A 13,022-nucleotide genomic window follows, 5' to 3' on the forward strand; every position below is an offset into this window, starting at 1 on the left:
TCCAACCCACTATGGCTATTTCAATGTTTTAAATATTAATTAATTCACATTTTTAATAAGAAAAATTAGTGAAACATTATTGCAAAACCTAAATGAAAGGCAACCAAGACAAAATTGCATAAAGCAAGTGGGGAGCATCTTGGTTTTTGGAGGACATATTCTACATAATGAGAAGATTTTGTAGGGTTGTTTCTGATCTAAACATCAGGTCACACATGCAAGACTATTTCATTAGTTCATTATTCTCTCCTCTTTTGTTGTGTTTGGTAGGACTTAAAAGAACAGACAACATCCCTTGTCATCACGGAACAACTGCCCGCAGTTAAGAGGTCTTACAGTTTACAGTACCTTAGATTTATCATCCAAAGTCAAAGTTACACTCTTTCACTTGGCAGGAAGAAAAGAACATTGAAAGCAAAATATGTTATAGTTATAATAACAACTTATTTGTGACTTCAATCCAATTTAATTGGAGAGGTGCAAAGCAAGACGCAGCAGGTGCAGGCATGCAGCTTGGGCTGCTTACTTTTTATAGTTTCTTCTTTTTCAGGTAACCTACCTTGGCAATCTAAGAAGGGCCCTCTATCCAAAATGCATGGATTTTGTTCTCTGAATCTTGCAGCATCTTTGATGCTTCCATCTCAAATGAGGAATACTAAACATTATTCTAAAACCCCCATGAAACTATTCTGATATTTATCCTTCCATTAAAAAAAGCCAAGAAAATTAAAGAAGAGCACTTTTGCTTTTGCTTTGCAGTATAATTATTCAGCTAAGGGCCTACAAAGCCCTGCCAGCCTTCACACCCCTGACACCTCTTCTGGCAGACTCCTCTGGCACCCATCAGCTCAGCACATCCAAGCCCCACAGCCCCTCGCACATAAGGAGACCAGATGTGAAAGCCCTGAGCTGGGAGCAGTAAGGGGAGCACCTACCCAGGAATCCTGCCACCAACAGAACTTCCTATGCAAGGCAAAAAACACATTTCTATATGTCAAACTTTTCTAGAGATTTTACTAGGGGAAGGCAACTGTATAGCAAAACGTGTACCAAGGATTCAGGAAAGAACCTCTACCTCAAGTGGGAATTTAAAAGCTTCCTCACAATTTCTGGTACTATTTTACGTCCCTGACTATTAATGTTTCTTTGTTCAGAACTGATATTTTTCTGGCTTCATAGACTGTCACATGAAACACAGTTCAATTCACACATGTGCCACCTTTTGTCATCAGCTCTCACTATACAGGAACCATTTCACACAAACCAAAATAAAGCAATTTCTACAATGAAGTAAGGCAACTCTTAACACAGCAGTTTAGGCCAGGAAGTGAGGATCACCATATCCAATGGAAATTACAGGGGAGGATTTAAAGGGAAGATATAATTATCCAAAGGCTTAGGAGATGGATCATTGCCCTTCTATGATGGTTAAAGCCAGTGGAGACAGGCTGAGCTTTTTACTAATTTTAAAGATGGAAATTGTGAATGTCTTTCTTACAGAGGGCAGGTTGTTATTGAACGTCTTTAAAGATGCCATACCATGTACCTTAAAAATCCACTGAAAGTCCAACAAGGACAGCATGCAAGTGCCTACCCCTTAAGAAAGCTTTGTATGATAAACTGCCTGTCATAGGATCACACTGCCTATCAGCCGCCCTTGAGTAATAGCCAAGGACCACTTTCTTCCCTTTAAACCACGAAGATCACAGAAGGAGCAAGAATCTGGAATGAAATATTCCCTAGAGAAGCTGCAGGAGCTGAATAATGCATTCACACATCTGCTAATTGGTGCAGTTTCTTTTCCGTAATTTATTGTTCCATAGTTCTAATGTTCCAATTTACTGCTTGGAGGCCTCCTTGGTGCATGTATTCCCAAGTGTGCTTATACAGTTTCTTGGAAGAGAAGAACACTGCATTATGATGAAGTGCTGTGGATTGTAACTGGTATGAACTGGATTGGGCAGAAATTCCCCCTGAAGTGAGCCCGGGTCATTTGGAGTTAATGTGGTAAACTGAGGATAGCCTTCTTCCATATTTCCATACCCTTTAAAAAACCCCAAAGTATCAGGCTTTTAATTACTTTACATGGACATGGTCAGACCATTGCCCAGGGCTTTCTAATTCAAATTCATACACTTTTTGCAAGTAAAACACACACACATGAGTCACCCCAAAGCTACTAACATCAACAACAACAACAACAACAACAACAACAACAACAATAATAATAATAATAATAACAATAATAATTCATTTCAATCTAAAATTAAACCTTTGTGCCTGTGCATGCAAATTGTACATATGTGCATTTACCTTCAGTAACACAGCACTGAAATCTTTCTTTTTTTCTCTTCCCAACAAAAGGTAAAGTTTATATCCGGTGATCCTAGGCCAAGTGTTAACTTTTTAAAAATTATTTGTTCAAACACAATTTATAAAGAACAATAAACCTTGCAAATAAAGGCCTTACACAGAAAGCAGTATTTTTCCCATTTTAAAGTTTAGCTCTTTCTGTTTAATTGCTCATTAACACTAAGTCACTAAATTAAGGAATTTAAATAATTTTGAATACAGTACCTCAGCAGTCGTGAGGAATACATTCTCATCAATATGTCTCATTCCACATGAAATAACACCAAGGGCAACTCCTGGGAACACATACGAATTGTTACCCTGTCCAGGATAGAGAGTTTTTCCACTTGGAAGAGTGACAGGAGCAAAAGGACTTCCACTGGCAAAAATCCCACGTCCCTAAATAGTAAGAAGAGAAAGAAAGCACATTAATTGAGAGACTGCCACTGAAATATTTCTCACATCCTTTTAAATATCCGCCACTGTGGAAGCTGGGTTGCATCTATTTAGCATCTCTTCTGAGAGGGTGTTAGAGCTATTTGCCTGAATATGTCTCAAGAACATCAGGATGCTGATCCTGGAGATCACTGGTGATTCTCTGTGGCTGTTTAATCCTATCTGTATAATTTAGGAGGAGGGAAACTGAAGCCATTGTCATTATTCACTTTGTGCATCCATGTCAGAAGCTCCATGAGAGTTGTACATGGGAAGTACAGAGTTGTAAAACCCAAAGTGGACAATACTGCCATGGTAGCAACAGGTGATGCTACAGGACTTTTTTCCCAATAGCAAAGCACCCAAAAAAATGACACAAAGGCAACTAAATGTCACACTTTTGGATGGAGTGATTTGTGAGGAGCTGTAGGCAGGCAGAGCTCTCTTTTCTTCCCAGTCCCCCACTTCAGGCTCCTGAGCCTATTCCACAGCTCAACAAGAGGTGCAAGCAACAGCACAAGTCAGTGTGGAACCTCCTCTGCCAGGACCTTGGGGGTTCCCTCCCTGTAATGTACTGAGTAGGGTGAGGACACCACCTGCCTGTACTGATAAACCAGTACTGAATGTTTTCCAGCAGATTTTTGGGTAATGCCAGGTGGGACTGGGGCTGGCGGCACCCAAGCATCATACCCAGACTGGTGCAGGGAGGCAGTAGGGAAGAGCCACCTGTGTGGGGGAATTAAGGGGTTTTAGCTATATGGGTACAAGTTTCACTGAAGACAAGAGATGTGCCTCTAACTCAGTTTAGGTTGCAGTTCATGTGGGAGTGGCACTGCACAGGCTGGGTGTCTGCAGCCCAAAGGCTCCTGGCTCCTGCCTCTCTGGGGAGGGAGCACCCTTGAATTTAAGCAGTGATTTAGTTTAGGTGGGGAAGAAAAGACAGCCTTTATTTATGCCAGCTCTCCTAAAGTGACAAATATCACTGTTAAATACTTCAGAGGCACAATGTATCAGAAATATCTCTGCCTGTTTTAGAGAACTGAACTCTGAAACACACTACAGTGCATTTTAAAATAGGCCACTGTTGCTATTCAGCTCTTCAGAAGAATATTCTGTTTTGTTTGGTGTCATGCACTATAATCCTGGCCTGCTTGTTATATGCTTTGGTGACAGATCAAATACTTCAGAGTGTCTTTTGCTCTGTTTGCCACATGTGGTTCCCCACTACAAGCAACCCTTCATGTAGGCTGTTCCCCTGGCTCCTGCACTGTGCTGTAATTACATCCGTGCTGTGGAGAATGGACATGCTAAATTTGTCTTTTAAACACTGAGAAACTGTCATTCAGAATGCCCTGTATTTGACAAGAAATCCAAACACATCCACTATGAAACACATACGGTCAGGTACAGACACTTTTTAAATTCTAGGCTGAATTACAGGATAGTGTGTTTATCAGTACTTCTATAATAAATGAGCAAGCACAGTTCTCTTGATTTTTACCTATGTTTATGTAACAGACAACTTTGTAAGTGGAGTCAATTACCCTAGCTCTTAATACAGAACTATTTTAAAGATTCTGTTAAATGTATTGAAATATTTTCTTACCCTAAAGAGTATTTATGAAATCTCAAATGAAAAGCATGCTACCATGTGTATTTATTACACAAAATGGTACAGATCAAAAACAGACATAATGCTTTAATGATTGATGGTGACTGATGCTTTGATTATAATAAAGATTATGAATGTTGCCTATGCCAAAAAAAGCTAAGAAATGTTTTTATGAGAGTGCAAGCATACAGTGAATTCAGTGAAATTGTCTTGATAAAACCTAAAAAATCTTTTCCTTAATTTAACTCATTTTATCTATGTACAGAGACATGATTATTACCTGCTACTCTACCCTCTGTCCTCCTCCCTTTTAAAATTTAATTTCAGATTCACTTTTCATTACTTATACTGGAAAGATGTTAGTGTTTGGTTACCTCTGTGTATTTGTAGCACTGCTCAGCAGTGCATTCTGCTTTGCTGGTGGGATTGCTGAGAGCAAAAATTATAGGATGTTTGTTTAGAGCAGCCATATCCTGAAGAATTTGTGGAGTGAAAGCACCACCAATTGCAGCAACACCTAAAAGAGAAAAATACAAACATAACAAGTAGACAAATTAGATCGGTTCAAAGTAAGACATGCATGTCACTTGTAAAAGAACAGAGATCCTTTTTCTGTCTCTCTCCCTCTTTAAAATGGAGTTCAACCTTTTTTCCTAACATGTAATTGAAAAAAGGTTTTGTATAAAAGATTTTGCAATAGTGAAACTTCATTATTATCCCTAGCATAAGGCAGAACCTATTCACTCCTGGACCACCTGGTGAATTTCTCCTTTCCCTTTTCTCAGGTGCTTTGTGTAAGATAAAAATGTTATCACCCAGCCTGCAGCTAGGCCCAGTATGGACTAGATAGATGCACCTCTGGGTCCTAAAGTTTTGTGTAACAGACTGGACAGTTTCTCCCAAATGCAGTGTGTCAGACTGCAATTTTTTCTGACATGATGAGCAAAGTCTCTGCCTTCTACATCTGAGCTGAGCTGACAAGTAATAATTTTGAGACTAGGCCTTCCCTGACAGCAACATTTTTTTTAATACACCCCTTTTCATTGCACCAAAGATGCTTTTCTATTCCCTACACTGTCCACACTTACAAATGCTATTCACAGGAATTGAATGCCACTCTTGCAGGAGGAAATCATCTAGCTTAGGTTGCACTCTGCTCATTGCAGACTTGCAGCCAGCACTTAGATCTTGGACCTCAGACAATTCACGACTGAAGAGGGGGGTGTGTGATGTTTTTTGAGATGCCAAGTGCACCTGTATTTCTGAATAATCTACAAGAGCTGGGAATTCAAGGACATCCGCACCTTCAGTGAAAATAAAGAGATAAGCAGATCTTGGAGTAAAACCAAGGATCTTTATTTTACTGGAGGCCCCTCTCACCTGGCTTGGAGAGAAGGGAGCCTCCTTCATCCTCAGAGACCCCAGTGTATGACACCCCATCCTGCTTCCTACACAGCATCTGAGTTTCAAAATCAGGGAAAAAAGCTCCCTCTCTTGGGGAGGGAAATGGATTAAAACCCAGGCTGGGAGAGGATAGCCTGGAACTTGGGCCTCTCTCAGGTCAGTACTGTAAAGTCTTGTCACTGATGCTCTCAAATGAGCATCCTGACACTGCCCAGTCTAAAAGTACATCTTGGAATCTGCCTGGGGAGAGCACAAGGCCCTTGAGGGGAGGTGAAAGGGGCCCTCATTGCCCAGAGCTGGCTTGAAGGTCATGCTTCAGGACCAACACTTCTTTAAGGCATCTCAGAATATTTTCTGATTCCACATAGAGCATGGTATCATCTGTCATATACTACTATTTTTGCAACTCTGAGCTCCCTGTACTTCACTTTCTATGAATGGATAGGGATGCTTAGATGCAAAAGCTCTAATAGACCAGCTGAGCCACTCCGTGTTTGATGCACAATTGTATAAGAGCCTGTTATACACCTTAGTTTCTGGTTAAATCTTCAGTTGCCAAGTGTTTGTCTTCTAAAACTGTTTCTGGACAGCCAACAGTAAGAATGACAACTATCTTCAGATTCAAGGTAAAACAAAATGCTTATGGCTATTTTTTTTCCTTTATTTTTTTCCTTTTTTTTTTTTAAATTGCAGCTTCTTAGACTGGGTTTATCTAAATTAAGGCTTTTCCTTGAGCCATTGCAGGCAATGAAATGTGTATAAGGATTTGCTCAGACAGAGGTAAGTAAAACAGTGGGAGGAGGACTATCAACATATTTCCCCGTGATTCCTGGTACTCAGAGAATATACTGAATGTCTAGTCACTCAAACCAAAAATCCCCAATATTAGTTTCTATTGATGTTTCTGATGGAAGAGACTTCATTATACAGAACTGAAAAGACAAAGTGACCTTGAGGGAGACTCACTTAGGTTTATACATAAAAACGATTCACGGTAAAACCCACATTTCATGACAGCAAATCTTCCCTAAGCAGCCACAAACCTTTATCTGGATAAATATTCTTTCCTTCTACTCTTCTGTCCCTCTAGCTTTTTCAGCCTTGTAGTATACTAAGTGAATTCCCTGGACACTTGGTCTCCTCTTCCAGTCATATCTTCACGTAGCACAGGAAAAGAAACATTTCATTTACCTCACTGATGACCACTGGCAAAAGTGGATTTTACTGAACAAGGACCATGTGGTGAAGGCATAGTCAAAAAGATAGCTGGTAAAATGTAGGATAATTATCACTGTGGCATTTAAGTTTTCTAGCACCTGATGAATGACTTTACTAGTCAGACATATTAATCTTCAAGTCTTACTTATTTAAAAAAAGACCAAGAGTACTTGCAGTTCATTCCTGAAACTGTCACTGAAATACAATAACCAAACTATAGAGAGCTGAGCAATCCATTATTGAGACCACAATCCTTCAGCTTTTTACAAAAGAAGAAGTCTTAGTAAGATCTGCATTTTGGTCTGCACAAAGGACTGCTGGCTAAGGACCTAAATGTGAGCAAAAAGAAGACTCAGATACAGCACCCTCATGCTTGCATAGCTTTACACGAGCTTAGCTCCATTTTCTCACTCCAGGTTTGAGGTTGTTTGTATTATACCTTTGACATTACACCAGAAGTAATTTAGGAAGGCGGGAAGGTCCTCCATCAAATGTTTAAACCCAGTCAGATTCTTTCCCCTGTTAAAATGGATGGCTCAGAATGAAAGCAATGCTACATGCTTGGGTAGTTACTATTTGTTCAGTTGCTTAATAGAGACCATTATGCACCCCGTATTTTCTGAAAATAGACAAAGGTAAACTCTGTTCAGAGGAACTTGATCTTCTCTTCAGACAAAGCCACATCCCCCTTTTTTTTTTTTGTCAACAAAGAATAAGGTCATTGCTTTAAAGTCAAAGAAATTACCTATTAGCACGGATGGTTTTATATCTCTAACAATTTCTTCTAGATTTTTCATTTCACCATGTTCGTGGGCAAAACGCTGTTTCTCATGTGTTAATGAGGCACGCCCCTGAGTACAGAACAACAAGAAAAATATATTTAAGTTTAATGGAACCTAATGTCCTGGGATAATCAGTTTACAGAGTATCTGCTTCAACACATCCTATTTGCATTTCTACTTTTGCATCTGTCATATCAGACAAAGTTACACTGTACAGCTAACGTGCTTCGGATAATTTAGGACTAATCTATTTGTCTAAGCAGTCAATAAATTCAGTAATTGTACTTTAAATTGAAAATTTCTGTGGAACACCATGGTATTAACATCTATTTGAGCCATTATATGAGATTTGCAACTTAGCAAAATAAAAATAATTTCTCCTAGCTTTTTCAGCTTCGCTTGTCTAAAAATATGGAGACTATAGGTGTGAGTATTTAGACTATAGTGGAGCCTACAGTTTTCTTCATATTTTTCATATTTAAGTCATTCATTATTAAGGATGGAATAAAAATAATTCTAACCAGATGTCTGGTGCACTGTTTCTGCATTAACAAAATTGACTCAGCTGTGAAAAAACTTTCTCTCTGATCTCTACTGCCAATTTCCACCCACCAATGCCCAACAAGGTTTCCAAAGGGAATATGATAGATGCAGGAGAAAGGGCTCTAGAGTATCACTGGCACTGACTTGGGCTGCAAAGTGAGCTCAGTGTAACATGGACTGCAGGGTAAGAATGGGCCAGAGTTTATGAAAATTCTGTTAGTTGTCTAAATATGCAGAGCTTTGTCTGTACACAGACATCTGAAAATTTCAGCAGAAAAGTTTAAAATAAGCACACCTCCACCGCTTGTTTCAGTCTTGTGCTGCAGAAAATATCATTGCAAAGGCACTTTTCAAACACAAGTCTAGAAGATGGTTCCAGCCCTTCAAACATCTTACAATTTCAGACAGAAAGATGCAGATTAAACAAATATATAGGGAAAATTGGACGTGAATGTAATTTTGACCAAACAGCCAAACCAGATAAGTATCGTTTCCCCATCCACACCTTTTACAATTGATAAAATAAACATTTCCTTAATCCTAGCGAGATTATTAAGGCTACACTGAAGTATTGAAGAAGTATTCATTCCATGATTCCACCAAAGTTCTACAAACTTGAAAATTCTGGCTCAATTTAGGCCTGTATACACCATCAGACATAAGATTTGATTAGTTTTTATAACAAAACTGAGAAAGCTGATGCTTCACTTCAGACCCCATTCTGCAGTGTGGCAGCATGTGGCCGTGCCTGTCCCATCTTTGAAGCTCCTCTGGTGGTCCTGGCTCAGCCACAGCCAGAGCTGGTGGGCAGAAGAGGCTGTTCCTCATTTCCATCTGCAAGGAAAGTGCTCCCATCCCAAGGGTGCTTCAGGAAGATGTCATGTGGTCAGGGCTGACAGAGCTGCTCTGCCCCACAGCATGCCAGCTTCTTTTGGCTCACCCATGATTACAGGGCATTTCCACTGATCTCTCTTTTCTACACATTTTTATGTCTGGATGGGCTTATGCAGGTCTTAAGTGTTCTCCTAGAGTGATCAGCACAGAAACACTGAGATAGGGGCACTCGATTTCCTTTGTGGATAAAGTGTGGAATTGTCAGCCCTGAGGAAATGCTGCAGTATTAATCATTTTTGGCATGTTCATGCCTGAATCATTCCACCACCACATGTATTTTGCAGTCTGCCATTTCCCAGCATCCCAGCAGATGTCCCCACAATCTGCACACACACTTTAGACCCATCTCATTTTAAAGCAGGAATTTTCCTTAACGTTTTCAAGGTAAAAATATGAAGCTTTCTTTTTAGTCAGCAAAGAAAAAAGAAACCCTAACATTTCCAAATCTTCCAGACCACAACCTCGTTGCTAGGATTGACTCAAAATACCATAATAAAGGCCACTTCTCATTCTAAAATGCTGATTGCTTGGAGTTGAAATGGTTGGTGGAGCCTCACTTGGAGACAAATTTGCTGGGGACCCAGGAGTGAGTGCCCTGGGCCACCATCCAGTCCCAGACTGCTTCTTCAGATTTTTCCTTAATGGCCCAACATGGTGTTGCTGGAGAAGACAGTTCTCCATCTGACCTTAAAACAAAATCTCTAGGAGACTGCCTTGGGCTAACAAGTGAAAATAAAAAATCACCTCCAAGGGCTGTGACCAGCTCACTCTTCAGGCTGTGGCAGGCTGGTAGCCCTGAGCCCCTCCAGGATCTGCACATTGCTCAGTCGATTGCTCAGGAAAGGAGACCTTTGATTTTTTCCTTAGTATGTAACAGCCAAGAAATCAGGCTGATATCCTAGTGGATAAAAATGTTGCTATTCTTTCATTTTCGATTTCAGTCAAAACGACCAACCAAAATCCTTCATAAATCAGACTTACTTTCTTATATAGTTTTACACTCAACTGGCTTTTAAGTAGGTATTAAAACCCTTGCTGATGAAACACCAGGGATTCAAAGTCCTGACATTGACAATGATCTCTCATTTAATTGGCTACAAAGGAGTACTCAACCAGTAAGGATGTGATCAACTGCAAGGTTTTTCAGGCTGCTAGGTAGCGAGGCTAATGCTAGCCAGATGGGTCAGCTCAGGTCAGATTCACTTCTGCCTCACCCTAATTTCTATCTGCTCTTAATTTCACACATGATATTCTACCATTCTTAAAAAAATAAAAAAAAATAAAAAAATAAACAAACAAAAAAGCCAATGGAAGTCAAAACTCATACAATTTAAAATTTACTTATTTATTCAGCTTTGGCCTGAATTAGTTTGATCCCATTAGTCAGCATAGATCATGTCTCCAAGTAAATATTTTTCTAGCATATTAACTTAAGAACGAAATATTAAATTATGTGGCTTAGCAAAAATAACAACAGCTATGTGCATAGAGATTTTTGCTTGGAAAATGCGTATAAAAGAAATTATATGGTAGGGTTGTTTCTTTTTTTTTTTAATATATCTTTTTTAAAATAAATTAGAATCATGGAATGGTTTGGGTTGGAAGAGACCTTAAAGTTCATCTCCTTCCACCCAGCCTGCCATGGGCATGGACACCCTCCACTAGACCAGGTTGCTCAAAGCCCCATCCAATCTGGCCTTGAACACTTCCAGGGATGGGGTATCCACAATTTCTCCAAGCAACCTGTTTCAGTGTGTTCCACCTTCACTGTAAAAAAAATTCTTCCTAATTTCTAATATGAATTGACCCTCTTCCAATTTAAAGATGAAAACCCTTGTCCCATCACTCCATGACCTTGTAAAAAGTCCCTCTCCAGCTTTCTTATAGGCCCCTTTAGGTACTGGAAGGCTGACAGACTCTCTCCTGGGGCCTTCTGTTCTCCAGGCTGAACAATTCCAATTGTCTCAGGCTTTCCTCATAGGAGAGGTGTCAGAAATGTATTTTAATTGTTAATTCAGTGATCCCAAAGGAGCTACATAACACCTCCCTAAGCTCTACATCCAAGATCTCAAGATGAGAAAGTTGATTTGATTACAAAACTTCAGTAGTTTAGATTCCAGTCCTTTAGACAGTATTTTTTTTTGCACAAACTGATAGATTCTTAAGTTCTGATCTCCACCAAGTAGAAAGGCAGCAGCAAGAGCATGACTAGCTTTCCTCTTGCCCTGCCAACAGGGCAAGGAAGGGCTTGCAGGAAGGAAGAAACAATTCAGATTTGTGTCTCTTCCTTAAAATAAGGAGTTGCCAGTCCATTCAGTACATGCTTCCAGACATTCATCCTTGAATGCCTATAGCTGGAAGAAGAAATCACAGAGTTTTTGTCAGCCAGCAGAAAGAAGAGGATGGAGCCAAAATGCAGAAGTCTCAATTCTGGATTTGTGTGGTTTGCTGTCTTGTCTCCTTCCTGACACTGGAGAGATGTGAAGGGGCTGGACCTGTCAGTGCTGAGCTGCTCTGACTAAAACATCTTCCAGAAGCACAGAGCACGTCTTCTGACATTTCCATTTCCAGTCCTGGCTTAGCTAGCTTTTGTACTGTGGCTGCTGGGAAATGAGCAGCAAAGGTTCAACACAAAGCAACATAAATCAGAAATTGCTCTGGTCTGCCTGCATCTCTATAATCCTAAAATACTAACATGGCACAGAGCTTACTGGTATTTCCTTTCTTTTCCTAATAGGAAAAGGAAAAAATGTAAAATACACAATACTTTGAGGAGTTTGAAGGAGCTCTGAGGTTCTGTGTGTGAAGCTCTAAGTCTTTTAAGTAGAAACATCATGTTCACTCACATTCAGGTATGTCTTCTAAGTCCACTGTCTTGTTATTTCAGCATCATTAAAAATTCATTCAGTCAATGAAAAGGGCTCAGAAAAACCAGCTGTTTAAAGACCTTTGCAGTACAACAAACCTCTGTGCAGTCTCATTCTTTCACTGAAGTACCTCAATGCTCACCACACAGGGGAGAGATGTTTTTGGAGAGATTTTTTTTCAGGAGCTCCTATCAAAGGATATTATTGCACTGTTGTTCAAATAGCTGTAAGAAGACTCCTCTAGGCCAGGCATCAGCTGTCTTAAGGGGTATTTTGTTTTCTATTATGTATAGCATATGGAGATGTACATAAAGATACATGTCCCTCTCCTGCATCAAGGGACACTACCTAAATCCAAATAGAAAGTACTTCACACTGAAAGCCACAGATGAACCAAGAGATTTAATGTGATACCTGTGCAGCTATTTAGAGGCAAGGACACAAACTCACACTTTCGATAGAAAGAGGAAGGCAAAGTGAGAAAAAGAGGCTATATATTCTTGCTTTTACTTCCCAAAATGTATTCATCATCCCAAGAAAGAAATAAAAAAGCACAAAGATTATTTCCTTATAAATAGAAATGCTTTATAAACTTATGTTTTTCTTATATTTTATAGAATAAGTAATTTTCTGGGGGCATTATAATAAGTTTTCTTGAATTAAAAAAAAACAAACAAACAAACAAACAAACAAAAAAACAACACCCAAAAAAACCCAGAAAATAAAAACAGCCAACCAAAAATCTACTACAAACTAATGTACCACAAAGATAATCACGGTGTCTTTAATGGATAATCAGGGTACCTGAATAAGCAATACAATACACTTTCACTAGAATACTGAAGGTTGAGAATATTAATGACACTCAAAAAGATTAATAATCTTTAAGTCCAAAGACTCAAAATTTAAATGACA

At 39.4% G+C, this 13,022-nt stretch overlaps 1 protein-coding gene across 1 annotated transcript in view; it reads right to left on the reverse strand.

The window, feature by feature from the left end:
* ME1 (malic enzyme 1) overlaps positions 1–13,022 on the reverse strand; it is a 154,236-nt gene that overhangs the window by 4,245 nt on the left and 136,969 nt on the right. Inside the window, exons 10-12 of the mRNA XM_062488615.1 lie at positions 7,767–7,872; positions 4,774–4,916; positions 2,578–2,751 (exon numbers count right to left, since the gene is read on the reverse strand). Coding sequence (XP_062344599.1) covers positions 2,578–2,751; positions 4,774–4,916; positions 7,767–7,872 — 423 coding nt within the window. The remainder of the gene's footprint in view (positions 1–2,577; positions 2,752–4,773; positions 4,917–7,766; positions 7,873–13,022) is intronic.

Source organism: Cinclus cinclus, chromosome 3 (genome assembly GCF_963662255.1).
Source record: "Cinclus cinclus chromosome 3, bCinCin1.1, whole genome shotgun sequence".
NCBI classification, from domain to species: domain Eukaryota; kingdom Metazoa; phylum Chordata; class Aves; order Passeriformes; family Cinclidae; genus Cinclus; species Cinclus cinclus.